This window comes from Equus quagga, chromosome 11 (assembly GCF_021613505.1).
Source record: "Equus quagga isolate Etosha38 chromosome 11, UCLA_HA_Equagga_1.0, whole genome shotgun sequence".
In the NCBI taxonomy this organism is placed as follows: Eukaryota; Metazoa; Chordata; class Mammalia; order Perissodactyla; family Equidae; genus Equus; species Equus quagga.
In genome coordinates, this window is record NC_060277.1 from 110,546,556 (window position 1) to 110,569,777 (window position 23,222).

Below are 23,222 nucleotides of genomic sequence, written 5' to 3' on the forward strand. Positions count from 1 at the left end.
AACCACCGGGTCCGTGTTAACTTCCTGATTGTGATGGTGGTACTAGGGTGATGTAGGAGTGTCCTCGGTCTAAGGAAATACACATTAAAATATTTTATGCTAATGGAGCATTATGTCTGCAACTCATTGTCAAATGGTGCAAAATATATTTTGATTGGGACAACACTGAATCTATGTGAGGTAAATGAACATCTGTTTGAAAGAGCCACCCAGCAAGGGCAGGATGGACAGGAGCAACAGGCTTTGAAATGCAAGCTTTGCCAGCTCTGCCCGCTGAAATGATGTGTGAAGCCCTGTGCTCCAGTCCCCTTCAGCCTTTCCTCACCTAGCTGGGCAGTTCTGCCTGCCCCTGCCCCTGCCCTCTTCCCCCAGCATGGGCCTAGGCAGAAGGTGAGGAGTCAGGGACAGAGGCACTGCCCGCCTGTCGATCCACGTGTACCCACTTTGGCCGGGGCTGGAGGCGGATCCTGGGGGCCAGTGGAGAAGGCTGGAGCCCCCCTTGTTCCCCCAGTGCTGGGGTCTGTGGGGAGGAAGACTGGGGGGTGGGAGGGAGAGGGAGGGAGACGTTGCTTGGGGGTGAAGGGAGTCTCAGAGCTGGGGAGCCTCCTCAGGAGGCTGTGGGAAGGGAATGAGCTGGCTTCTGGGCTCAGGAGGGCCCCAGCCCTGCTGGCCCTGCAGTGTGTGGGCCCTTCTGAAATATTTGGAATAATTAGCAAGTGAAAGCAGCAAGTTAGCACAGGGAATGCCAGGCTGGCCTAGAGCCAACTGTGAAGGAGGGAAAGAAAGGGGCTTCGGGAGAAAGGGGTCCATGGAGGCTGGGCAGGACTGTGTGGGACAGTGGCTGTTTGTATCCGTGTGTGTGTGTGTGTGTGTGTGTGTGTGTGTGTGTGTGTGCGCACGCGCATGCTGGGGGAGGGGCTGTGCCCCGCCAGGGTGTGCTTGTGAGGTAAATGAACATCTGTTTGAAAGAGCCACCTGGGTGGGGGCTGGGTGGAGAGGTGGGTTCCAGGCCACGCTCGGGGGGGAGAGAACTGAAAGGTGATGTTGAGTGTCAGCCAAACACAAATTTCCTGTGCCTCAGTTTCTCCAGCAGAACTCTGGTAAGCTGATGCTTCACAGAAAGCACCTGCCAGTGTGCGTGAGCGGGGAAGTAAGGTCTGGGCACCCCAACTCCCCTGGTGGCCTTCCGCCTCCTCAAGCCTGCATTGGTGGAGGGCGCCGGGCTGGGTGAACACATGCCAGGGTGGGAAGTGGGGCTCTGGGACTGGGGCCCTGACCTCACACCCTGTGCCTCCAGGAGAGGACTGAGGGAGGGAGGTTCTGGAGACAGGCCCAGGCCAGGGACTGCAGACTGTGGCGGGCGAGCCCGGGCAGGCCCTCACGGTGGGGGACGTGACGTGAGCGGAGCCCTGGGCGTGCTTGGCCGTCGTGAGTGCTAAGGGCAGGGCGGGCGCTGTGCCTCCTTTGCTTCCCACTCCCTGGGGGCTGTGGGTGTGGGTCACCCCATTGCACAGATGGAGGTGCTGAGACCCAGGTAGCAGGAGACCCCCAAAGGCTGCCTCCCGGCCCCCTTCTCCCTGGAGACACAGAGGTCGTGAGGAGTTCATCAGGGGCTCTGCAGCCCTTCAGTGCCCCCCATGTTACTCTCAGCCGTTCCCCTCTTGGGCAGTGAAGGGAAGCCAGCCCCTGGTCCAAAACTGGCCCATGCCTTTTCCCAAAGAAACTTGCAAGTAGGTCCATTTTCAGATTTTTAAAAACTTTATTTTTTAAAATTTTTATTGCAAATAACTTTCCATGAAAAAGGTTAAATTGCCCCATGGGGCAGGAGGGTGGATGTGGGACGCAGCCCAGGGGGCTCAGGGTGGAGCACGATACTGTCCCCCAACAAGTACAGGCAGGGGCGCAGGGCGATCCCCCCAGCTGGTCCCAGTGGTTCCAGCAAGCTCGGTGCCCCTCCCTGTTAAGACCTAGCTATAACTACACTCACTACATTAGTCTGTCTGTCCCACTCCCCTCTGCAGCTTAGCGGACCCTGCCCCCAGACCCCCAGAAGCCCAACTCCTCGCTGCTCTCAGCCTCAAGTTGGCTAAGAGATTGGGGATTTACACCCTCTGCCCCACCTCCAGGGATAGAGCCAGGAGAAGACCCCAGAAGCCTTAGAAAATCTTGCCCACCAGGTACCCCACCTCTTTTCTGTCTCCTCTCTCTGCCCCTCCCCCCAGCTCCGCCCCATCTCCTGCCTGCCCCAGCCCCAGGGAGGCTTTGCCGGGAGAGGCCTCCAGGGGGTTAATTTGCTGTCATCTAATTAGCATTTGTTGTACCTGGGAACTTTCTCTGGATAGAGACCTGGGGAGGAAAGCTGGGAAAGGGAGAAACATTGAGGCCAAGGTGCTCTGGGGCGGGCCCTGTACTATTGCTCTCCAGCTTGGCCAGGGCCCCTCCAGGCCACAGCTCTCACAGTGCAGGGCCCTTAGCAGTCCCTGGGGCAGGGAAGATGAGGGTCAATGAAACACTGTGTGTATGGGGGGGGGGGGGGAGGGGAGGCAGCAATTCTGGTCCTGGGCCTCAGTTCTCAGCCTCCGGGGCTAGAATCTGAGGGCAGCCCAGGCTGGGGGCCATGTGGCCTCACGGGGCCAGCCTTGGGAGACCTGGCCCAGCCCCTGCGTGGGTGGTAGGGTGTCCATGGGCCTGTGTTGAGGGGCAGTCTGGGCCCTGACTCGGGCACTGTCCAGAGGTGGGGCGGGGCCTGGCCTCTTACAAGAAGGCACCCACGCTGGCCCAGTCTTGCAGGTCAGCAGCCAGGGTGGCATCCCCGGCCTCAAACAGGGGCTCCGGGGGCAGGCAGCCACTGCCACTCTCGTCCCAGGGGTGCTGCAGGAAGGACGTGGCCAGGAAGGTCTCGTCAAAGTCCAGGCTGTCGGCAGCCTGATCCACTGGAGGCCCCCAGGTAGTGGGGCAGTCGATGTGTCGGCCGTGGACAGTGAGGTCCACGTCCCCGTGCGAGGCAGGGCTCAGTGGCGGGCTCAGCTCTAGGGCCTCCAGCGTGCCCAGCTCCCCGCCCAGAGTGCCAGCGTCGAAGATGGCCTCCCAGTCAAAGTTGCCTTTGAGGGGTTCCAGCTCGCCCTGCTCCTCCTGGGTCAGCAGCAGTGTGCTGGGGGGCCGCGGGACCTTGGCCACCCGCTTGGGCAGCGGCTGTTTGCGCTTATGCCCCAGCCTGCCCTCGCCTGTACCCCAGCCTGCCTCCCCGGTGGCCTCCTCGAACTCCCGCAGCAGCTGCTGGGCCTCCGTGTTCACGGTCAGCGGCCCGGGCCACGGGGTGCTGCTGGGCTCCTGCACGGCCTGGCGGGCGAAGGCTGGGTGGATGTGGACTGGCGGCAGCCGCCGCTTCTTGAAGGCCCCGCTCAGCAGCCGCTCGGCGTACTGGGGATCGATGCGCCAGAAGCCCCCCTTGCCGGGCTCATCCTTCTCCCGGGGCACTTTGATGAAGCACTTGTTCAGGGACAGGTTGTGGCGGATGGAATTCTGGGCACAGAGAGAGAGAAGAGAAGGAGGACGGCGGGGTTGGGGGGTGGGGTGGGGGGTCATGATGGGTGGCTCCTAGTGCTCCTGCACGTCCCCCCACCAACTTCTCTCCAATGGGAGATGGGGGACAGAGGTGCTGCTCTGACCAGGCGGCTCTGGGACACCAGCCACAGGGCACGGGGAGCCAGGAGTGCTGTCGGGGGCTTTTGTTCCCTGTTGCTGGGATATCTGCCTGCTCAGTCATCCGATCCCTGAGCCGCAGGGTGGCTCTCAGTGCCACCCCGTCCTGCCCTCCCTCCCTTACCCTGCCGCTTGCGGCCTCTGGCCAAAGGCCTCAGCTCCCCCAGGGCCTGGACGGCCATCTCCCTCCGCCTGGGCCTGGCTGGCCCTCTCTGTTTGTGAAGTGAGTGAGTAGGTCGAGGGGGGGCTGGGCAACCAACAGAGGGTGTGAGGGTGTGTGTGAGTGAGTGTATGTAGGGATGAAGTGTGGGGGGATCTGATGACTTTGCTTGTTTGTTGAGCCGGCTGCTGGCCTGGGCCCCCCCCCCCCCCCCCCCCCCCCCCCGCGGCCCCCTCCACCCACCCCAGGCTGTGAAGCCTCAGTTGATTATTACCTAGCCAAGAGCATAGCGCTCATTCCTGGGGCCTATTTCCCGCAGCCTGAGCTTTGCAGGCTTGGGGTAGAGTCTGTGTGTGTGGGGGTGTGTCTCTGCTTTTTCACTGAGGCTGCAAAGGCACTGCTTCAGGGTCAGGGCCCAAGCAAATGTGGAAGAGCTTGGGACTGTGGTCCTGCAGCCTGCCCCCTGTGGATGCCCCAGGGAAGAGTCTGAGCATCCTCAGGGCCTCTGCCCTCAACTAGCCCCTGATCTTGATGGTTGAAGACTTTCAGGGCAATGTCTGCCCAGCCTCAAATTGCCATCCTGGCTTTTTCATTTCTGGGTGGGTAATCTTGTCCAAATCATGCTAGGGGACAGGGGTCTTGGGCCTGGACAGCAGGGCAGGTGGGTGGGTAGTGCCCCCTGGCAAGGCTGGGATGTTTACATGCCGGCCTGGGCCCCTTGGCTGCTCTGTGCCAGGTTCCAGAGACTTGGAACATGAAGCCAGTGCGGGAGGCAGAGCCCCTGTGGAAAGCACCTGGCTCAGGTAATTGTCTCCCCAGGGATGTTGACTGAGAAGAGGGGTAGGAGTGGAGGGAGGAAACTGGGGAGGGGTTGGAGCTGGGGGCTGGGACAGCAGCTTTAGGAAGGCCCCATAGCCCCTCCAATAGGACACAGCTGGCCTTCACACCCCACAGCACTCCCCCTCCCCCCGCAGCCAACTGGACTAAGGCAGGATGCAGAGCCTGGCAGGGGGCATACTCCAGCTTCCGCTTCTGAGTCAGCCCTTGCAAACTGTCCTTGGTCAGGGCAGCGTCTAGGAATTCTAGGACTTGGGACAAAAATGTGTCCCTCAGTCCATCACCCTCTCCTAGGGACTGTGTCCACGCACAGTCTGGCCCTGGTCTTTGGGCTGGCCCTGCTGGATGAGTGACAAGTGCTTTCCCTTTGAACCCCAGCATCGGCACCCCTAAAACCCTCTGAACATCCTCCCGCTCCTTCTCTGAAGTCAAAGAGGGGGCAGCTCCAAGCACTGGGCTCCCTCGAGGTCCTTCCTCGATGGCCTTCCTCCCTCAGGGCCCTAGCTGCACCGCGCCTACTTGGCCTGCGGATCTGGGACATGAGTCCAGTCCGTGCGGGAGTGGGAACAGAGGGAGGGCACAGAGAGGGAGCGGCGGCCTCCTGCGCCTCCCCTACCTGCCAGGTGGGATCAGCGTGGCGGAAGTAGCAGAAGTTGTCCGTGATCCACTTGTAGATGGCTGACAGGGTGATCTTGGTGGCCTTGCTGGCCTGCATGGCCATGCAGATGAGCGTGGCATAAGAGTAGGGCGGCTTCACGTGCGGGTTGGTGGCATAGTCCACGTCGTCGGGGGGCGGGGCCTGCAGCCCTGGGGGCGAGCTCCGCGACGTGCACGACGACGTGGGCTTGCCGGGCGTGTGCGGCTGCCCCAGGCAGGCGGGGTCCGCCGCCAGGGGGGAACCCGGCGCCGCCGAGCCTGGCACCTGGTGGTAGCCGTGGGGGTCGGTGCCCCCCGGGGGCAGGGCGGGGGCCTTGGCGTTGAGAATGGAGAATTCCTGCAGCCACTGCAGGCTGGTCAGGCTGTCATCCAGGGCATCGGGCTCCTCGAGGCTGCCCTCAGACCCGGCCTCCTCCACCACCCCTGCTCCCGAGAGGCGTAGCCAGCTCTCCGCCATGTCTGCGGGGACTCTCCGAGGGGGCGGTCAACATCCACGAACTGAGCCGAGGGTGGCCCGCCGCGCTCTCCGGCCCGCTGACTCCCGCGGCTCCAGTTACACAGCCTCTCGGACGCGCGCTTCCATCCCGCGACCCGGGGGTCGCCTCCTCCGAATATGAATGTGGTGCCTGCGGGGACCGCAGCGGGGGGGCTGAACACTCTTTCCCCACCCGCGAGGGGAGAGTGTGTGCGAGGGAGGAGCCTCCTCTAAAGTCGTCCCCGCAGCTGGAGAGGATCTTTTAGGGCCAAGGTCTGGGAAACAGAAGCAATGCCCGGGGGGGTCCGACCCCTACAAGATCCGCCTCCCTCTTCTTTTCCTCTTCGAGATTTTAGAGGAGACTTTATTAGCCGATTGAGGGAAGAGGTAGGGGCGTCAAAGGCTATCCCCTTCTCCCTAAGAGCGAGAAATCAGACACCCCTTCTTCCGGCAACAAGTGGAAATGGGGCGAGGGAGCCCGGGAGGGCAGTACGACGGGGCAGGGGGCGGGGGAGGCCGTCTGATCTCTGAAAAGGGATGTTAAGATGGGGGATCACGGGCAAGGAGAGGGAACAGGACAGAGAGTTACGGAGGGCGGGAAGTGAGTGTCCCCCAAACTCCTCAGATGTCAGTCCCCCAGCCCACCACTTCCGTCAGGGACAGATGGGAGAGCGGGCTGGTACTGACGATCTCCCTTCTCTCGGCCCCCAGCCCTTCCCGTCCCTTACCTGGCTCAGAGCGCAGCCTGGGCCAAAGGAAGGTTCTGGAAGAAGTTTCTCCCACCCCCCACGGCTCTCTGCCTTCAGCTCGAGGGCCCCGCTAGCGCCCCTCGTCACCCCCCCTCCCGACGGCGCCTCTCTGAGCGACAGCGGCCCCAGGACCGGCATTAAGTAGCCGCTCCAAAGGCTTCTCCTGCTGCTATGGCGACGCTCCGCCCCCATAAACAGCTTCCGCTGCTGCCATTGGTCAGCCCGTCTCCAAGGAGACCGCGGGCTCTTGCCACTCTCTCTGGCGGTAACTCTCTTCGAACTCCCTCCTTCTGCCGCCCTCTCCCGCGCCACCCGGCCCCCTACCCGCCACCGCGTCCCGGCTCCGCGCATTCCCGCGCGAGGGCCCCGCGCAGGACTCGGAGAGGCGCGCGGCCCGAGGCCCCGGGCACGCGACGAGCCGTTCGCCCGGGAACCGCACTCTCGCCTCCGCCCCCTTCCAGTCCGGGCTGCTCCGAGGTGCTGGCGGCTCCTGGGACGCAGCCCAGGGCGCGGGGGCCAAGGCTGGGAGCGGGCGCAGGCTCGGGAACCTGATTCTTGGGGGTTTCCTTCCTCTCCTCTGGGCTGCAAGTGGCACTTCCTCACGTTTCTGCGACTTGTCCCTCTCTCCCGACCCTGAGTGTCCTCTCTGATGCCCGCAGGCAGGTCTGACTCTCCGATGCCACCTGCCGCTCAGATCCGCAGAAACGGCTGCCCTGAGGCAGCCACAGCAAGGCGGGTAGGGTAATCCAGTGTTTCCCGGTAAGCGGCTTCCTCCCCGCTCCTGACCTCAGCAAGGTTCCCGGAAGCTGACATTCCAGAGGCTTCTGCGGAAGTGCTCTCCCTCCTTTCCAGATAGCTGAGGTAGCAGAGCCCGTGAGTAAAACTGAGAAAAGCCATGGACTTGGCAAATTCTCCTAGAGGGGCCATTTGCCTCATTAATTTCACCAACCTTTAAGTGACAGGGACTAAGGCTGGACAGACAGCTGGGACTGTGGCCCTTCCTCCTCCCTTCCCCTGGCCTCCCTCCTGCCACCAGCTTTCCTGCTCTTCAATTATTGAGGAGCTGCAGTGTTGGAAGTTCTCCGGTTTAAGGGTGAGGGTGGGGTGAGGGCTCCATGGCCAGGCCTCTGTGCTTGAGCTGGAGGGCTGGGGGTGGGAAGCCGGTACCCAGGGGATGGCCCAGCAGTTCCCGCCCAGGAGCATGTCTTCCCTGACCCCTTGCCCTCTCCCACTCCTCCACCTCCAGATTCTCTTGAGTAAAAATATTAGAGTGCTGGAGAAAGTTAGAAATTTCACAAAGAAGCCACCTATGCAATTAACAGCTCTCCTTCCCTTGTAAACAGTTTTATTCATTTTTAAGAATCATGCAGCAATCCATAAATATTGCATCCTTGATGTCCCCACTGTAGTGTGCCCATGAGTGTACTCCAGGGAGTGACAGTGGTACACAGATGGCACAACAGTTAAGCATACACACTTGCACACACCAGGTGTGCAGATCCTAAAGCAAAGTGAGCAACCAACATGCCAAGATCAGGTGGTCAGGACACTACCTCTCCCCAGGTGAGACGGCTTAAAGAGTGTGGGTCTGCGCCCAGGAGATGCCCCAGAGTGGGCATCAACTCTGGTGGGATGGAACCCGGCAGGGGAAGGAAAAAAGGCTCTACGAGGCAGCCAGGATCACCACACCACCAGGAGGCCATTGGAGAGCTCAGACCTGAGTGTGGCAGGAAGGAGCTACAGGCCTCCAGTTGGTCTGTGCCCTCGTGTGAGAAGCCAGGCCCCATGGCATTCTCTCTGGGTCAACTGCTTAGACACAATGACTGTCTCCAGATGATGGGCTCGGGTGGTAGGGTAGGCAGCTGCCCTGTTCCCTGATCAGGCTGACTGAGGACCAGCACCTTTGGATGGGATGATGGGATGTCTCTGCTCACCAAAGAGCTAAATGAATACAAAGAGGTGGGGGGTGGGGGGAGAGAGAGAGAGAGAGAGAAGGAACTGTCTGAGAAACAAGGAGTGAAGGACCATTTCTAACCCAGGTATGTCTTGGTTATGGAACCAAGGTCTTAAGGACTCTTTCTGAGCTCCTTCCTGGGAGAGGACACAGACCCTCCAGAAGGGGTGAAGATAACAGCTTCCTCTTAGGGTTCCTGGCCACTGTGGCTACTGTTTACCTGCATCTCCTTCATCTCAGGTAACACCACACTGTGACTACTACCCGCTAGGAGAGGACGGAGGTCTGTGTGCCACCACCCCAGGCTAAGGGAAGCTCCAGCCCCTGGTGGTTCTGGGGCTCAAACTTCAAGGAAATCAGGAAGTGGGGTTATTGCTCAAATCTTAAATATGTAAGAATGTAGGGCAAACAAAGGACATTAAGTGGGGCCTGAAACAGCAGAGTCCACTGTAGGATTTCATAGAGGGTGGACACGGAAACTCAAGTCAGAAGCTTAAATTCCGGCTTTGTTCATGCTGCATCTGTCAGGACAGCAGCCCTCCTCTCCTACCCCCACCCAGGGCAGGATGTGAGCCACAACCACTAGGCAGTGTGAGCGTCACCACCTGCCTGGCGGGGCAAAGCAGCCACACAGAAGGTGCAAAGGACCCCCTGGGCACTGGGCTCTCTTTGAAGCCTTGGAAACGGCCCTGAGAAGCTCTTGTAGAGTGACCATTCCGAACGCCAAGACAGGCCATCATGAAGGGCACAGCCTGCAGCTCTGCCACATCTCAGCCTCACAAATCGTCGTACTATATTTGCTTCCCCATCTCACGCTCCACTACACAACCACCTTTTCCACAAGCCAGTAGACGAAGCATCTGTCCGAGAGCGATGCGGACTCCAAGGATAACACTAGTGTTGAGAGGGGAGTAACTCCCAACAGCTTCCGGTCTAGGCTTGCCGTTTCAAGCTTTTGTTCATATGCCTCACTCTGGACTGAGGTGGGGTGGGGTGGGCACAATTTGAACAACAGTGTCACTGAATCTTTAATGAGCCTATGGAAGGCAATCCCTCCCCCGCCCCCATGGGGCTCAGCAGATCTGGAAGGCGGCAGAGGAAAACATGGGGTGGGGAGGCTCCCAGACCACTGCTGGCCCCAGCTCAGCGCTCTCCGCCACTTCCTTGGGGGCTCCGGGACGCCAATTTGAGGATCACTGGTCCACCCCTCTCTCAGTCTACTTCTCCAACTATTAACAAAAAGGGGTAGAGAGGGGGACAATAGGGATAAGAATGCCACCTGACAGGGCTGTAGTGACAAAATGTGATAAGACCTGACAGCTCCTACCACAGTGCCCGGCACAGACATTTGGTAAAAAAAGGTTTTTTGAAATGTCACCTTAGGATGGAGTCCCAGGCCTTCACGAACGCACCTGATCATAAATAACCCTCCCAAGGGCAGCCCTTTAGCTGGGGAATTGTCAGGTCCGAGGTCTCCTTCCTAAGCAGACAGACACATGAGGCAGAGGAGACTAAGTCCGCTAGCAGAAGCAAGAACTGTTTTTTCAACCAATCTTTGTTGCCGCTGTTTCTCGTCCTTGAGAAGGGAGCTCCTAATGCTTTTTGAGGGAAATTCCACTTAGAGTGAAATATGGCTTTCCCTTCTCACAGAAGTCATCCCCCAACCCCACCCCAAGTCAGACGTTTCAAATTGGTCACGATGCCCCAGAGACGTGAAAATGCCAGATGGGTGTTTGCAACGAAGCTGTCAAAACTCCAAATCTTCTTGGTCTACCTTCTAAAGGAGCAAAAAGACGCACAAGAAACAACCAGCCTGTGGACCATGGCTCCACCTGAAGACCAAGATACGGTGGAAATATTCCAGAGGGTCTCAGCAAAGGGTCTCAAGAGCCGCAGTTCATCAAGTGACTTTAGACCACAAGGAGCAAGGAGGCTTCCAGTCCCTTCTGGGAGGGGAAGGAGCAGGGGTATAGAAGGAGACGAGGCTGGGAGAAGGAGCAAGTGACCTCAACATCCAGCTTTCACGTGGATATGAAAAGTCTCCCTGTGTCTTGCTGAGGATGCCCAGGAGGCCAGTGGTCCCGGGAGGCCAGGACGGAAGGCGAGGACGGAGAGGAGTCCTGGTACAGGGGCTGGGCTCTCAGATGGCCAAAGGGCCCCACACACAGGGCCTGCTCTCAGGGTCTTCCAGGCTGCCGGATGACAAGCGCCGGTGCTGCGTGTTCCGACGACTGACGTTGTTATCGGCCTGCCAGGAACCTGGAGGAGAGAAAAGGAAGGTTATAGGACCTTTGGCCAGGTCCAGATGACGTCTCCAGCAGGGAAGCCCAGGAGGTCGGTACAGAAGCCAGCAGGATGCGAGTTACCTGAAACTCCCATGTGTGTGCAAGCCACAGCACATGAGAAAGAGGCTCGGGGGAAGTGGGTGGCAGCAGGCGCAGGGGCTGCTCCTGCCCCACTGGGCTATGTACAGCCATGGCCACTGTGGCCCACTGACAGAGAGGGACCTGCAGGATGCTCCTTGTTTTGTAAACTTACCCTATAATCCACTTTTGTATCTTTATTTGGTTTTGAAGTTTGCCTGTATGTTTTGGTGGACAATTGGGTCTAGCTGAGATTTTCATCAGGGCAGGAAGAAATGGAGGGGTGAGAAGAGTGAGTTCATTTGGGCCCAGAGTGTCAGTTTGCTGCGGGAGCCAGGATGGGAAGTGGGTGCCAGGGCCAGAATGGCATCTGGGGAGGACAGTGTGATCGCTCCAGCACCCCTGCTCCTCATCTCTTTCTGCACCCGAGCAGCCTGCTGACGTTTGCTATCGCCTGGTGCCATCAACCTCAGGAGACACTAGCCGAAGAGCCTGGGGGTCCCACAATCACCAACTAAACTCATCATCCTCCCCAAATGTGCTGCCGCTCCTTCACGAGGAGCACCAGCTGCTCATGCCAGAAACCCATTCTTGGCTCTGCTGTCTCCTTGGTGCTCTGTATCCAATTCGTCACCACCTCCTGTTGGTTCACTTCCTAGTTATGTCCAAATCTGTAGTCAGAAAACCTGGGCTTCACTCCCTGTTTCTAACTTACTGACTGTGTGATCCTGGGCAGGCCACTTTACTGGGAGCCTTGGTTTTCCCATCCATCAAATGGGAGACGAGTACTTACCTCACAGGATTGCTGTGAGGACCAAACTAGGTAACAGGAGTGTGTGCAGAACAGGGCATCTGACTCAAGAATGTGCTCAACAACCAGCCCCCCGGCTTTGTTCAGGCCAGCCTCATCTCTCCCCCAGATTGTCCTCCCAGCCTACAGATTGGCCCCACCCAGGGCAGTGAGAGCCTCCTTGTGAGTGGAAAGCAGGGCCTCAGCTGCCTGCACGCTCAGGATGGAGCCCTCACTCTCAGGTTACAGAAGGCCTTCCATCCTCTGGCCTGTGCACGTCCTGAGCCACATCTGCCAGCACTCTGCCCTCACAAGGCCCTCCAGCCAGCTGAGGTTCAGCGTGCTCTGAAGTGCTCCCCTGGTGGCCTGTGCTACTGCCTCACCTCTCACACTGCTGGAAACTGCTAAATCCTCGAACTCCTCCATTAGACCATAAGCTCCTTCTGTCCGGGCAGAGCCAAGCACGGTGCCCCTCCCATCAGAGAACTCATTCAGTGGACAGGGCCAACCAAGTGTGGAGCGGGGCCTGACTCACTGCGTTCACGCTTGAGGGAGGCCATCACGAATGTCCGGGTGAGCCTCAGGGGAGGCCAGCCTAAGACACGAAACCCTTTAATGGCAGCAACACTAGGATTAAGCGGGTCTAACCTGCTTATTTCCCATAGATGTCCTGGTGTGATAATCCATCGCAAGGCCCTCATAATAGCCTGTGGAGGTGGACCCCAGGGAAGAGAAGCGAGTGGAACAGGAAGGTGTCAGGTATCTCACACCCAAATGGAGTGTGGGAATCTGCATCCTCGGGTGCCAGAGTCTGGGACGTGGGGCGACAGTGCCTTTGCCCCGCCTAAAGGTGGCACTCTAAGTGTGACAGGATGAATATGAGGCAAGACTGCCTTTTCACTCAGGAACCCCAAAATAAAACGAGTTGTTGGTTCATGTATATAATTTGGTAGATCTCATACCTATTCATCAATGTTTATGGGGCAGGACTCCGGAACTGCGGCTGTTCAGTAGGAAAGACCAAAAGCAAATGGTGAACAAGAGAGAAGACGCACACGCACAAAATACCACCGCCACACACGCATGCGCAAAGTGACTGCCGCCGCCGCCGCCAGCACGCCTGGACCCGCGGGACCACGCGCGGTCCCGAGTTCACCCTAGGCCTTGCCACAAACTCCACCAATCCAGAATCCCTGGCCAGGGCCCCAAAGTGGTTCCTCTGGGACAGACTCGAGCCTCCGATCTGAAGTCTCTCTCCTCCCTGGCTTCTTGATACGCTCTGTGCTTTCACAGTGGTTACGAGAGGCCCTTTCCCTTGAAAAGGACCCTACCCGGCCCCCAGCAAAACCCTGCGGCTGCTGTCGGCCCACCGCGTGCAGAGGGCGGGCCTGGTGCAGAAAGTAAGCCGGGAAGGCCAGGGAGGACTTCCTGAGCGAGTGCTACCATTTTGTCCGGCTCTTCAGCCAGAAAATGGAGCTTGCAGATTTAAAGTCCTCCTCCCGAGAGAGAGAAAGGTGCTTTCCATTCAATTCCCATTTTGGCCAATCAGAAATGGGAGCATGAAGAGACCCCTAGAGGTAGGTTTTGGGAGCACATTTACGGAAATTACACACACCCCTTTCCTGCTTCTACCTGCCTTTACAACTTAAATTTAAGGGCTATAATAGCTCAGTCGTGGAGTTTCTCTCCAGGGGAAAGAAACTGAATTCAGGTTTTTCCTGAGTGTTCATGAAGCGCAAACTTTCCTAGTAGCGTCTTAGTCTTGGGTTATGAGGCTTGAAGAGAGTGAACTGAATTTCAGGTCTCATCAGTATTTTCAGATTTTATTGGATATGCCCACTCCTGCACAATGTAGTCATTTAAAAATATATTTGTATTTCCACTAACAAACCTAAATCATCTTTGCTTTCTTCCATCATATACACTACCCAGAGCTTTTTCACAGAATTATCAGTGGACCCCTGACCACTATCCTGCTGCCTGTGTGATATTCCATCAAATTCCTTGGAACCACATCTACTTATGGCCTGGCAATTCTAATCTGCTCACCACCTAAACCTGTCAACTTAGATTTCCTCCCTTTGAGAACCTTTCAGAACAATCTCAGAATACACCACCCGCCTTGGTCTTGGGGCCCAAGAAGACCCAGAGGCTTTTTAGGGGAAGAGGGGCTAGAATGGCACAGGCGCCCTCTTAGCATCACTCCCACAAGGGTGATGAGAGTGGTGAGGACAGGGATCTGCGGGGTCCTCACCACCACTGGGTCTCCGGGCAGCGCACGCATGAGCATGGGGAGGGTAGCACGTGCACAAGGAGAGCATGGGATGCTCCCCTGGGCTCCGCCTCTCCTCAGCCCTCTGAGAAGGGAGTGGCAACTGCTTGGAGAGGGAAAAAGACTCAAGCAGAGACCAAGGGCCTGAGAAGCTGTCTTGATGGAGCAGGGACATGAGGAGCCAAGCCAGCCCGCGGGTATCTCAGTTGTAGGACGGAAGTTTGAACTTACAGCTGAGCATGAAGAGGCCTATTTATTCCACGGGACCTACCAAAGTGGATACTCCTGTCCTGAACCCAACAGATAGTTCCAGAGAGTTCCCCAGCGCTTTACTACCAGGGTGGTGCTAACAGCAGAACCAGAGAGACCTTTTACCAAGAGAACAGATGCGCTTTGCCTCTCCCGAAGGAGCCGGTGAGACACAATGGGGCACCTCAAGTGCTTATACCTGAGTCCCTTTGCCGACAGCTGTCACAGGCATCTGGTTTCATGTCTGGACTGAACCGTGAACCCAGTCTAATCTCAGAACGGCTGGCTCCTGAGATGACCATAAGGGACCTCCGGGGTTCTTTCTTCCTTCCAGATCTCACTCCCCTCCTGAGATCCCGTAAATGGAATAAATGTCAACAAGCAGGTTGACCAGAGGGAGTTAGGAAGAGGAGGAAGCAGAAGGAATAAGCTGAATTTCCACCAGGATGGTGAACTAGAGCAATTCCCAGCAGCTCCCTCTGCCAAAAAATGGGGGTGCGTGAGGGAGGCAGAAACCTAGATTTCTCTCCCGAAGCCCAGTGACAGGACGGCTGGTGTAGCTGCCACAGACCAGGGCAGAGAGGGCATCTTCCCCAACTAGTGCGCAAGGACACCAATTCAAAACACATCCTTCCCATAACACTTGCCACAGAAGCATCCCCATTTTTCTGGAACAGGAATTTAATATATTCTCACAAATATCTTTTCTCAGAAAATCTTAGGATTCTGAATACAGGCCCCTGCCAATTAGGACTGGAAACCTCAGCAGGGGCCTCTGGGATGTGTGCACGCCCTGCAAGCTTGGTGTCGGGCACGGCACATCTGGGGAGGACAGTGTTGGCACAGAGTGAACATGAATTTCCATACCAAATCTAGAGAACATAAATGAGTTTTAAAAGAAACAAACCACACAGACAGATTTACGTTTGGCAAAAAGACGTGGAAAACAAATGGACAGACAGAAGCGAGATGAGGAGTAGGAAGGCAGGAAGTGAAGTGTACCCTCGACCCCGCAGCTCCGGTCCAGACCGGACTCAGTCAACGCCAAATGGAAAAGGACTGGACAGCCCTTGGGAAGGCTGCAGGAGCATCTCCTGAGAATTGTGGCTTCCCCTGCCACAGCCTGTGTGGGGCCAGGGCGTGAGGACCCTTGTCTCTCACAGGCTGACTGAGAGCGACACTGCAGGAGGCTGTGTTGCTCCAACGCTCTCGCCACTTCACCGAGCGGGTAAGCACTGGACCCGTGGTGTGATGTGGCTGTTCTGAAGGTGAAACATGTCTTCGTTTCAGGGGATGTTTAAGAGATTAAAACAACACAATGCGAAGGACTCTCTCTGCCGCGAAACCAGGAGGGGCGGTTTTGACCTAATCTACCTCAAGACTCAGCTTGAGAGAAGCGGTTCCTGGAGCCCCTGAAGGAGCATTAGAGTAAGAGAGGCCAGTGCTCCGAGTGTGACTAACGTGGTTCCTTTGTAAGAAAGCATCCCAGATTGAGGTCAGTGTGATGAGAAGGCATAAAGGGCACACTGAGAGCCCCAGATCAAATTTAAAGCTAGGGCTCCAGGGAGCACAGACACCCTCAACCCCTGACCTCTCCTTTGGGACCCAAATCTAGTAAGTTCATGCAGCTGGTACCCAAAAGCTCACGGGTCCCAGAGCCATTCGCTAGTGTATACAGTGTTGGCCTTCAGATTCCTCTCTGCTTCTAAGTCAGCACTTTCCTCCGAGGGGCTATGGATTCCCTTTTCAAGGGCCAGGCTGTCTTTCCAAGACCTCTGTAGAGAGGTGCCATCTGCCTCAAACTTCCTGTTGATGCTAACAAGACCAGGCCACCTGCCATGGGATCTGCTAGATCGTGATGGAGGGCGCTCGGTCAGGCCCAGTCAGGAGAGGAATCTTTGCTCCTTTCTTCCTGTCCCAACATTCTCACTGAGAGCAGGGCTTGCTCTTTGCACAAAGCTCAAGGGCTCTCCTGAGGCCGCCTCGCTTCCTTTCAGCAACTGGTTTCCAGCATCTTAGCACAGCCCGCGCCTTCTTGTAGGAACTGAAGGGCAGGAGGCGGGTGTCCCAGGGTGAGAGCAGGGGTGCGAGCAGGGGAGCGTCTCCCACCAAGTTCATGTTCAGCAGACTGCCACTCACCGGGTAAGCAGACCTCAGAGCACAGCTTATTGTCCAGTGCTTTCACGCTTGCGATGTCAAAGTCATTGTTATTGTCACACTCCATACCTAGAAATGCGCATGTCCTCTGGCCTGTAACGGAGTTAATGCAGTTAGAGAGGGGCTGGCTTCTCTGCTTTGCTGTCCTTAAAATCAAAATCTTAAGGATGGAGACAAAAAAATCAAATCATATGTAAAAAAGAAAAAGACAGTAATTAAGTGGGTAAAGAGTGGACAATAAAGGAATCAAATTGTGAGGGCATGTTTGTGTTCTCCTGCTATCCTGCTGTTTCCCTAACTGGCCCCTTTCCAGCCATTGTTCCTTACTAGTAAGTCAGACCCCTGGGGCGGGCTGCGGGATAGCTCCGCGGAGAACCCGACCCAGAGCAGAGCGATGCCGGAGGCAAGGCTGATGGGGAGCGTGGCCGGGAAGAGCTAGGGAGCCACTGGCAAAGTGACCCCTGCCCCTGCCTTGTCTGCCTGTGCGTGTGGGGTGCATTTATGACCACAAGGCTCTGCAAAATGATAGATACATAAAACAACAATTAAAGGTCTTAGGTTCGATAATGGTGCATATCAAATTGGAATCACCACATTCGCAAAATTATGATTTATTTTCTTATGAGACTGAATTTGTTATTTTGAGTATGTTATAAGGAACTGACCAGAAACCTACAGACATGTAAGAGAGGAAGGAAAGTTTTAGCAGTTATTTTTCCAAGCTCCCCCACTTTTTCTTCTTGGTGAAAAGGAGAGAAGAAAACACAAATCCACCATGTGGGCTACAGAGGTGCAGGCGGAAACCGCTTGCCACCCGGCCCTTTTCGGAAGCAAACGTTGCTTGGGGGAGCAATCACAGAGGGCAAGTCAGGAGCCTTGAGCACTGAAGACATCAACTGAGTTGATGAAGGGCCCAGCCCATCTCAGGCTGGCGGGCAAGAGTGCGGCCGTCCCCTCCTTCAGGGCTACTTGGCCAGGCAAGAGTGCTCAAGTCGCATGCACGCTCCCTGAACTCCCCAAGCAAAGGCCAGCGCTAAAGCAGAAGCAACTAGGATGACGTCTGCATCCAGGCAGGGTCCAAGTCTGTGCTGGAGGTGCCCGTCTGTGGGGGCACCTCAGAGCCGCAGAGGGAAGACCCTGGTTCCCGGGATATGCACTAGTCCCTTCTCGGGGGGATTTCCCGACCCTCTTTCTTTCTACTTCCTCAGTCCACAGGTCATCCCTTCTCTTCCAGCAGTACTAGAAACAAGATTCTTCCAACTGGCGATAGAATTGCGGCCTGAATTACGGCAAAGAAAATCACTGTGATGGCCTACAATGCACTTGTTTGCACTAAGCTGCTAACGTCTCTTGACCACTGTGCCTCTGGCTCCCAGGATCCTCGTTATTGTAACCTCAGCCACTTTCTTCCCTAAAGCAAAACCAAACCAACCGCCCAATAGTCCTTTCTCCCAAGTGGGGACAACTGCTTTGCTGCTGTTGCTAAACTTCGGGGCTAGTACAGCTCTGTGGGACTCAGCTGAAAAGCTGACACAGGCAGGAAGGCGATGGGAGTTGCCCGAGAAGCTTCAGAATCTTTTGAATGTAAATGCAGAACTGCGTGTATCTCCTGCAGCATCGTCATCCTCACATTCCTGGCTCGGAGGCCCAGAGAGAGCTGGGAAGGCCACTGCAGTCCTCGGACACCCTGCTTGCTTTGATATTTCATCAAGAAGACAACCTTTCTCAACAGCCACACAACCGAGTCGTGCCACCAAGTCAGACCAGTGCCCCTTTCAGTACCCTTTAAAGACTCCCAGGAAAGAAATATAGTAAGAGGGAGCAAAAGACCAGGTCTTTTACCATCTTCTTGCGTGGGTGATCCATCCTCTTCCTCTATAACATCATTTCCCTAGGACAGAAGGAAGGTGCTATGAGTCTAAAAGCAGTAAAATATGTGTATTGATCAGCTGAAGCAGAATTAGTCATCCTAACGGTATCTAACTCCGGGGCCTACATCAATATCATACATTTCCAGTCTGGGTTTGAGGTACTGAGGAGGCCAAGCTGAGGTGGATTTTGTTTAGTGGCCCGATCGGCCTGAAGGGCCCAGGTCTGAGGCATGTTACAGATGTCGCTAGAAATGTCAGGACTGGCCTTGGTAATAGTCTAGCTCATAACGTTTCTCTAAGGTGGAAATAAGAGTTGTCAAATGAAAGAGCAAACAGTGAGATCATAAAACTTTCAGAAATCCATTGGGATCCCAAAACCTATCCAGATACTCCTTTGAGAGCATCTGGCTCAAGAAAAACTTCCAGACCCTCACTGCAAGCTGGGTGTTTCACGGACCTCCTGCACACCTCGGTCAGGGCACTTCTCACGCTGAATCGTAATCCTGCCTGCCCCCTTGGACGGGGTTCTGAATGGGTGCAGTGGGTGGGGGGCAGGCAGAAACAAGGTCACTCGGGTCTTTATGTTCCCCAGTGCCAGGAAGCGCCTGCGACACTGTCCACCTGTGTGAATATTCGCTAAGTGAAGGAAGGACAAACACGTTCTCAGGGTCTAGGGTCTGCCGGGGAGAGTTCCCTCTGGAACTCACTCACGCCTGTTACGCTGAGACCAGCGCCTCTGCTCATCAGACAGTCACCGACCATGGCGTGCGGCTGCTCTTCCCTCGACACCACACCCCACCTCTAGCTGGTCCAAGTGCGCCATCTTGGAAGGCTTCTTCCAGGACAGCCCCCATCCTGTTGGCCTCCCCAGCCAGTGCCAACAGTCCCTCTGACTGGGAGGGAGCGCTGCTGTCCGCGTCGGTGTTACCTCTGCATCCTGCCCTTCAGCGAGGCTGACGGAGTTGCTGTCTGGAGATGCTGCTGGCATCATCTGCAAAAAAGCAACAAAAATGAAAGTGCAAACCCCCTGGCTCCCCGACCAGCTCGCCTGGCAGTCCCCAGGACAGAAGTGGCCCCCAACAGAAGAGTCAGATCTGCAGAGTCTCTGCTTCAATACCGGGCACCTGGTTTTCCGTGGAGCTCCTGCCAAGCACCATGGGGACACGTGTGCACAGCACAGAGCGGCAAGGACCATCCGGCTCCTCCCTTACCTCTCCTTCTTCTGAAGGGGCCTCGCTGGCGGCCTGGGGGGAAGGGAGAGCCTCGCCCTCCTCTTCAGTGCCAGGCGCGATGTAGGAGCCGGACATGGAGGAGACCGTGTCGGTGCTGATCTGGGAGTGCTGGCTCTGGGAGGACACCATGGACATGACCGACTGGGCCAGGCTGCTGCTGGCGGGGTCTTTGGAGACAGGAGTCGAAGGAAGGAGACGGGAGGTCAGGCATGGTTTCTGTGAGCTGAATGAGGAGATTTCCCTCCCTGTGTCAGGGTCTCACCTGGCCCCCACCTACAAAGGTTTCACATTTAAGGTTTTCCACGCTCCCGCCCCTTTACATTGTAGAGCTCAGAACTCACCCTCAGGGACTGGGGATTCGCTCTTCCCTGTCACAACGTTAAAGGAAAACCTTACGAGGGCAGGACTGGGTTAATATAAGTGATGCCCCCCACAACTCATCGTAGGAGAGCAAGCCCCCCTCCCTCTCGAGCTGGGGCCCCTGTAGTCACACAGCTCAGGATTGACTTGCTGCCCCCAAGTGCGTTCCTGGAGGAATGACCAGGAGCGCTGTGGGCCGGGCTGAGGGGGAGAGCATGCAGCCGCTCCCTGCTCCCTCGGGCGGGTACCTTCCGGGGAGGAAATTGTGGAAGAGAGAGGCGTCTCTGTGCAAGACGACTGGCCAACAGCTCCTGACGACGACAGGGTAAGATTCTCACTTTCTGGAGTTACACCACATTCCTGGGGGGAAACGGAGCAAGCTCAAGTTAAACCTGTTGGAGGAGGGTGTCACGGCGGGGCCCTGGGCAAGGAGGAGCAAAGGAGATGCTGGGAAGGACTGAGGTCCCCATCCTCAGTCAGTAACGCGCAGGGGCAGGGCTGGTTTCTCTTTTGTCATCACTTCTCTTCAGCCCCGACCTGGAATGGCTGTCTCCCAGGGGAGGTGCAAACTTCAGTCAACACATCCTGCCTGAGGCACAGCACCTGCTGGGGCCACACAAAGACTGCAGCTCGGGTGACACAGGTCACCCAGCAGCTGTGACATGGGAACACCCCAGGTTTCCCCAGGATTATAAACAGCTTTCCTTTGGAAGGAAAAGAGCACAAACCCAGCAGAGGCCTCACTGCCTGCGGGGCATCTCCACTTGGACGTCGGGTCAGTTCCAGCTCAGTCGATCTAACACAAACACCGCCTTTGCCCCCCAGCCCACTCCTGACGCCCCACCTATCAGTCACTTGGGCACGCGACCTCACCCCATCCCAGGCAGATTCCCTCTCCACCACCCTCCTCTCTCCTCCAGGCGTCCTCGTTTATCCCAGCTCAGGCCTTCCCTCCTGCCTGGGCCGCCAGAGCAGTTCCTGGCTCAGTCTGTCCCCGTCTACCAGCTGACACGGTGCCCGTGGGGTGGGCCTCTGGGGAGCAGAGCTCTCCCGCTGCCCCTGGCCTGCTCCGAGCCCTGACTCCTGGCCCCGTGCCTTTGCACGCACTGTTCCCTCCACTGGGCGTGTCTCTCGCCTTTCTCTCCACGTCTAAAACATTTCAAGATTCAGCTCAAAATCTACTCCTCCAGCACACGTTTTCTGGTTTCCTCCACTTTCACTCTCTGCCGCAGCAGTTTATCATTCTGGGCGCGCTTATTCTCTGTAGTTACAATTCATTCATTCATTCAACAAACGCTCACAAAGCAACAGCTAGGTGCTGTGATTCACGTATGCATTGTGTCCCCACCCAGACCGTGAGCTCCCGGGACAGGCACCACTTCATCGTCCTCGTAGCTCTGCTGTCCCTAGCTCCCGGCCTCACTGAGAGCAGGTGTAAGGAGCCTCTGTTAAGTGAAGTCGGCGAGGGGCACAGGGTAGGAAATCCCAGCATCTTCCACCCCACTGCCCTGACCTCCCCGCACGCCCCCTCAGGGCTTTTCCATCTGCCCTTCCTATGCCTGAAACCCTCTTTTCTCAGATGTCTGCATAGCTTGCTCCCTCAACTCCTTCAGTCTCTGTTCATAGAACACTTTTTTTTTTGCTGAGGAAGATTTTCCCTGAGCTAACATCTGTTGCCAATCTTTCTCTTTTTTGCTGAGGAAGATTTTCCCTGAGCTAACATCTGTGCCAGTCTTCCTCTATTATGTATGTGGGTTGCTGCCATAGCATGGCCACTGACAAGCGGTCTAGGTCTGCGCCCAGGAACTAAACCTGGGTCACCAAAGCAGAGTGCACCGAACTTAACCACTAGGCTACAGGGCCAGCCCCCAATGGACCACTTTGTGAAGGTAGCAGCCCCCACCTCCAGCCTCGACACTCCTTTCTCCCTTATCTGACAGTTCCATCAGACATGTGCCTTTCTTACTTATTGTCCTTGGTGTCCACTCCCACCCCAATCTCAAGAACAGGAGCGCTAGGAGGGCGGGACCCCTAGAGTCCTCACTGCTCTCTCCTCAGCACAGGGAATGGTGCCCGCAAACAGCACAGACTCAGGACACTGTTGAGAGAATGGCTCTAATGACACCTTCGCTGCTGTCTCAGAGAGTGTTCAAAAGGTGTTTGATGAATGACTGGAGGCAGGTGGACCTGAAGAGGCATGGGCAGGGGAGGAAAGCACCTGAGGTCACACAGCCGAGAAAGGGCGGAGAATGCAAATTACCTCTCCCAGCTGCTGAGCTGAGGGCCTCTGGGAGAGCTGCGTCTCAGATTCACTGCAAGAAAGCTCATCTTCCTCTTCATGCAACACAGAAGAATTCTGGGAGACGGATCTGGAAAAGGCCAGAGGGAAAAGCAGCTGTGGCCGATATCCAGGTAAAGACTGGACCCTGCCTGCCTCTCATTAAGCAGACTTCACAGGGAGGCCTGTGAGGGGAAGGAAGCCCCGAGGGGAAGGAGCAGGGAGGTGACAGAGGGCGCCAGGGAGGGGCTCTTCTAGGCGTCAAAAAATCCGAGTTTACCTTTAGCTCCTTCCATAACTTGTGTTTGAGCTTGGGAAAAACCACTGACATCTTTAGGGTTTCAGTATTTTCATCGATAAACTATCCTCCTTTACTCTGCCACAGAAAGCTTATCGTGACTTGTGCCTCGCTGGATTTAAATGTGTAAGAGACACAGAGCACACGGTTCCTTCAGTCTTCAGACTAAGCGACGTTCCCCAGGGGCCTGAATGACCCTAACGATGTTGTCTTCCCTGTACCCCTCCCCCGCCCCCGTCCCCTTCCCACAAAAACAGAACACTCGAGAGATCTATCTCGATCCTCCTCAGCACCCATAAGCCATCTTACCGCATCTCCTAAGGGATGGGACAACCTTTCCCCCAGGTGTTAGCCCCAGGTGTTCAGTGAAGGGCGAAGCTCTGGGAAGAGCCCAGAGGGCAACACTGCCCTGGGGACGCAGGACAAGGGCCAGCACAGCGGAGGTGAAAGACGGATGAGAGCATCTCATCAAGGACCCCAGCTACTCACTTGGAGAGACTCTTTTTGAGCTTGAGTCCTTGGCTGCTGCAGTCAGACAGGCGGTCGAGCGGGGAGAGCGTCCGGACAGGGGGCAGGTGGCCGTCGCTGCCATAGGAAGGCAGGATTCCTGAGAGGTGGCCATCTCCAAGCACGTGGAGTGGAGGGATCGCAGGGGACGGGGTGAGGGGCCCGTTGAGGGCCTCCAGAAGAGACACCACTTCATAGCCTGGAGGAATGTTCTCTGAGGACTGGGGGGTCAGAGACAGGTTGAAAAATCAATTAAATGCTCTTGGTTTATGGCACGATAGTGTTTCCCACCCTACATTGGAGAAAGGGTT

At 56.5% G+C, this 23,222-nt stretch overlaps 2 protein-coding genes across 6 annotated transcripts in view; both read right to left on the bottom strand.

Moving 5' to 3' along the window:
• Nucleotides 1–1,746: 1,746 nt before the first annotated feature.
• Nucleotides 1,747–6,697, bottom strand: FOXJ1 (forkhead box J1). Its single transcript, XM_046674728.1, has 3 exons — nucleotides 6,560–6,697; nucleotides 5,316–5,982; nucleotides 1,747–3,522 (listed from the first exon to the last, which is right to left on the bottom strand). The coding sequence occupies exons 2-3, from the start codon at nucleotides 5,811–5,813 to the stop codon at nucleotides 2,755–2,757; spliced, it is 1,266 nt and encodes a 421-aa protein (XP_046530684.1). The 5' UTR covers nucleotides 5,814–5,982; nucleotides 6,560–6,697; the 3' UTR covers nucleotides 1,747–2,754.
• Nucleotides 6,698–10,055: 3,358 nt separating this feature from the next.
• The window catches only part of RNF157 (ring finger protein 157), a 68,960-nt gene continuing 55,793 nt past the window's right edge, over nucleotides 10,056–23,222 (bottom strand). For 4 of the 5 annotated variants that reach the window (XM_046676687.1, XM_046676688.1, XM_046676690.1 and 1 more), the window contains exons 12-19: nucleotides 22,894–23,132; nucleotides 22,089–22,197; nucleotides 20,077–20,188; nucleotides 19,448–19,635; nucleotides 19,165–19,227; nucleotides 18,208–18,256; nucleotides 16,348–16,458; nucleotides 10,056–10,793 (exon numbers count right to left, since the gene is read on the bottom strand). In XM_046676687.1, the coding sequence (XP_046532643.1) occupies nucleotides 10,675–10,793; nucleotides 16,348–16,458; nucleotides 18,208–18,256; nucleotides 19,165–19,227; nucleotides 19,448–19,635; nucleotides 20,077–20,188; nucleotides 22,089–22,197; nucleotides 22,894–23,132 (990 nt within the window). In that variant the 3' untranslated portion in view covers nucleotides 10,056–10,674. Of the gene's footprint in view, nucleotides 10,794–12,649; nucleotides 12,691–16,347; nucleotides 16,459–18,207; nucleotides 18,257–19,164; nucleotides 19,228–19,447; nucleotides 19,636–20,076; nucleotides 20,189–22,088; nucleotides 22,198–22,893; nucleotides 23,133–23,222 lie in introns of all 5 variants that reach the window. The other variant, XM_046676689.1, reaches the window with a different exon arrangement.

What these genes read in the sequence shown, in the direction of transcription:
- FOXJ1 (XM_046674728.1), bottom strand. Translation starts at nt 5,813, where the DNA reads ATGGCGGAGAGCTGGCTACGCCTCTCGGGAGCAGGGGTGGTGGAGGAG. An exon ending in ACGCTGATCCCACCTGGCAG is followed by an intron (nt 3,523 to 5,315) that starts GTAGGGGAGGCG and finishes CTCTGTGCCCAG; the next exon opens with AATTCCATCCGCCACAACCT.